The sequence below is a fragment of the Octodon degus genome, unplaced genomic scaffold (assembly GCF_000260255.1).
Source record: "Octodon degus isolate 3935 unplaced genomic scaffold, OctDeg1.0 scaffold00165, whole genome shotgun sequence".
In the NCBI taxonomy this organism is placed as follows: domain Eukaryota; kingdom Metazoa; phylum Chordata; class Mammalia; order Rodentia; family Octodontidae; genus Octodon; species Octodon degus.
The window spans coordinates 5,647,230-5,649,352 of record NW_004524741.1 but is presented as its reverse complement, the minus strand read 5'-3'; the positions used below and the strand labels follow the sequence as shown (position 1 = coordinate 5,649,352).

The following is a 2,123-nucleotide window of genomic DNA, read 5'->3' as shown; positions in this document are numbered from 1 at the left end:
TGCAGATTTATTCCTTTGGCAAGTCTCTTTCAAATTTAGCCCAAGCACCTTCAGTAAAAAACACAGTGCATTTTTTAACTATGAAATTTCTATAGATAATACTAAATATAATAGGTTCAAAAGGGGTAGCCCAAACGCACATGTGACAAATGGAGAGGGCTGGACTTGGTTAATACTTTTTAATTTAAAAGATATTTTCACCTTCATTTTATTTATTTTTATTTGTTTTTTGGCAGAACCAGGGGTTGACTTCAGGCCCTTGTGCTTGCCAGGCAAGCGCTTATGCTACTGAGCCATCTCCCCAGCCCTTCATCTTCATTTTAAAGCAGAATTTTTAAAAGCAAAAACAAAAGTCCTAAGCATTGCGTCTAATAATTCTATTAGTACAAAGACCGGTAAGAAGAAAGTTCGTTGGTGGGGACAAAAATACAATTGAGGCCAGCAGTGTAAATCAAGCCTAAAAGCTGAGCTCCATTCTCTGGCAAACCAAAAAACTTAGTGAAATAACGGTTGGAATCGAGGCAGAAAAGATTCCTCTAGTCGTATCACTCAGATAATCTTTGGCTTGGTGCTGGACAAGGCAAAAGAGTCCCTGTCCTTAATTATTCAGTATTAATTCCTTGTAACTGCTTCCCTCAGGAGAAAAAGAGACACTCCAACGGACAAGAAGGCAACAGAAAAGAAGATGAAGACAAAGGAAGAGGCCCAGCAGAAAAAACACTGGACAAATGTGAAGAAGAAGCAAGTTCTACCACAGCCCAGTGGACCAGAAGGAGAGTTTCAATGAGTTCGGAAACGACCCGCCAATCTCTCGTCATCAGCATGGCTCCTTCCGCTGAGACTGGGGAGGAGGTTCTGACTATAGAAGTCAAAGAAAGTTCTAAGCAATAAACATTTGATTGTCCTTAGATATAACCTAGCTAGTTCCCAAAGAGATTGTACCCGGATTGTAGCTTAAATTAATGAGGGAAAACAACCTTGTCAGGACCCTTGGGAAATAGGCAAATCCCTAACTTAGTTTTTAAGGCTTATCCAAGAGCGTAACTTTATGCACTTTTAATAAAAAGATTACTAAAAGCTGTCTCTATCCTCTATTGTCATTTGCTCTATGAAACTCCTGTTTCTTCTAATTGTATGTAATAGTTTCCTCTTCTGCTCTTTCCTGATGGTATTTCTCCTTCCCGTTTTAATTAGTTTAGTCTTGGCTCGGATGTGATTTTTCTCTTGTATTTTTGTTGTAAGCAATTTCTTGTATGACACTGTTAACCTTGACTATATGTTGTAGGTACATGAATCTTGTCTTTTTTATCTGTAAAGAGAATGAAATCTTAATAAAATACATCAGAGTTCAGTTAATTTCCATTCAGATGAGGATATCAAATCAGCCCAAAATCTGGGACACAAAAGAAAAAGAGATCATGAATGAGAAATCCAGTATCCAAAACAGTCCACTGACAAGCACACAGTGCAGAAAGTTGTCAGAAAATTGGTATACTTTTCCAAAGAGAAAACATTTAATACTTTCTTTCCTCCAATTAAAAAGGCAACCATCCTTCTAGCTCCTCTGCCCCGATGGAGTCAGACCATCCCTATCTTCATTCAAAGACACCAAATCGAAGTGTCCCATTTTATGTTTTAGTTACAAAAAAAAGAGATGAGGCAGGGAAGGCAGACTGCATACATGTCACACTGACATATTGCCACAATTTGCAGAACTTATATGTACAGCTGTTTACAAAATCTCCAAGTTAATTAAGTGCACTTTAGGAAGCTGTCCTCATGAATCAGCTAGCATTAGCATAACTACCAAAGCTGCATGCTGTGAAGAAGCTAAAAAAGCCAGGCTGATGTCAGAAGTAATAATACATACAGAATTCCATTCTAATAAATGCTGTTAGTGTATAACATCAAGTTCTGTATAATAAGGCTATTTCAGAGTCCCAGAGGATGTTCGTTGCAGCAGCACTTTGCTGGAGGATTTTAACAAACTATATTAGCCAAAGAGCCTACAACACAGATGCAGTCAGCAAGCCATAAACAAATTAATCATTATAACAAAGTACAGGGTTTGAGCTATCACAAAATAGGACCAGTTGTGCAAAAACTGGCTGGTATTTTCAGGA

The 2,123-nt window shown here is 38.0% G+C and overlaps 1 protein-coding gene across 1 annotated transcript in view; it reads left to right on the top strand.

The window, feature by feature from the left end:
- The window catches only part of Cngb3 (cyclic nucleotide gated channel beta 3), a 133,322-nt gene extending 132,402 nt beyond the window's left edge, over window positions 1-920 (top strand). Inside the window, exon 16 of the mRNA XM_012517334.2 lies at window positions 640-920. Within this exon, the coding sequence (XP_012372788.1) occupies window positions 640-891 (252 nt within the window). The 3' untranslated portion in view covers window positions 892-920. The remainder of the gene's footprint in view (window positions 1-639) is intronic.
- The last annotated feature ends 1,203 nt before the right edge of the window (window positions 921-2,123 follow it).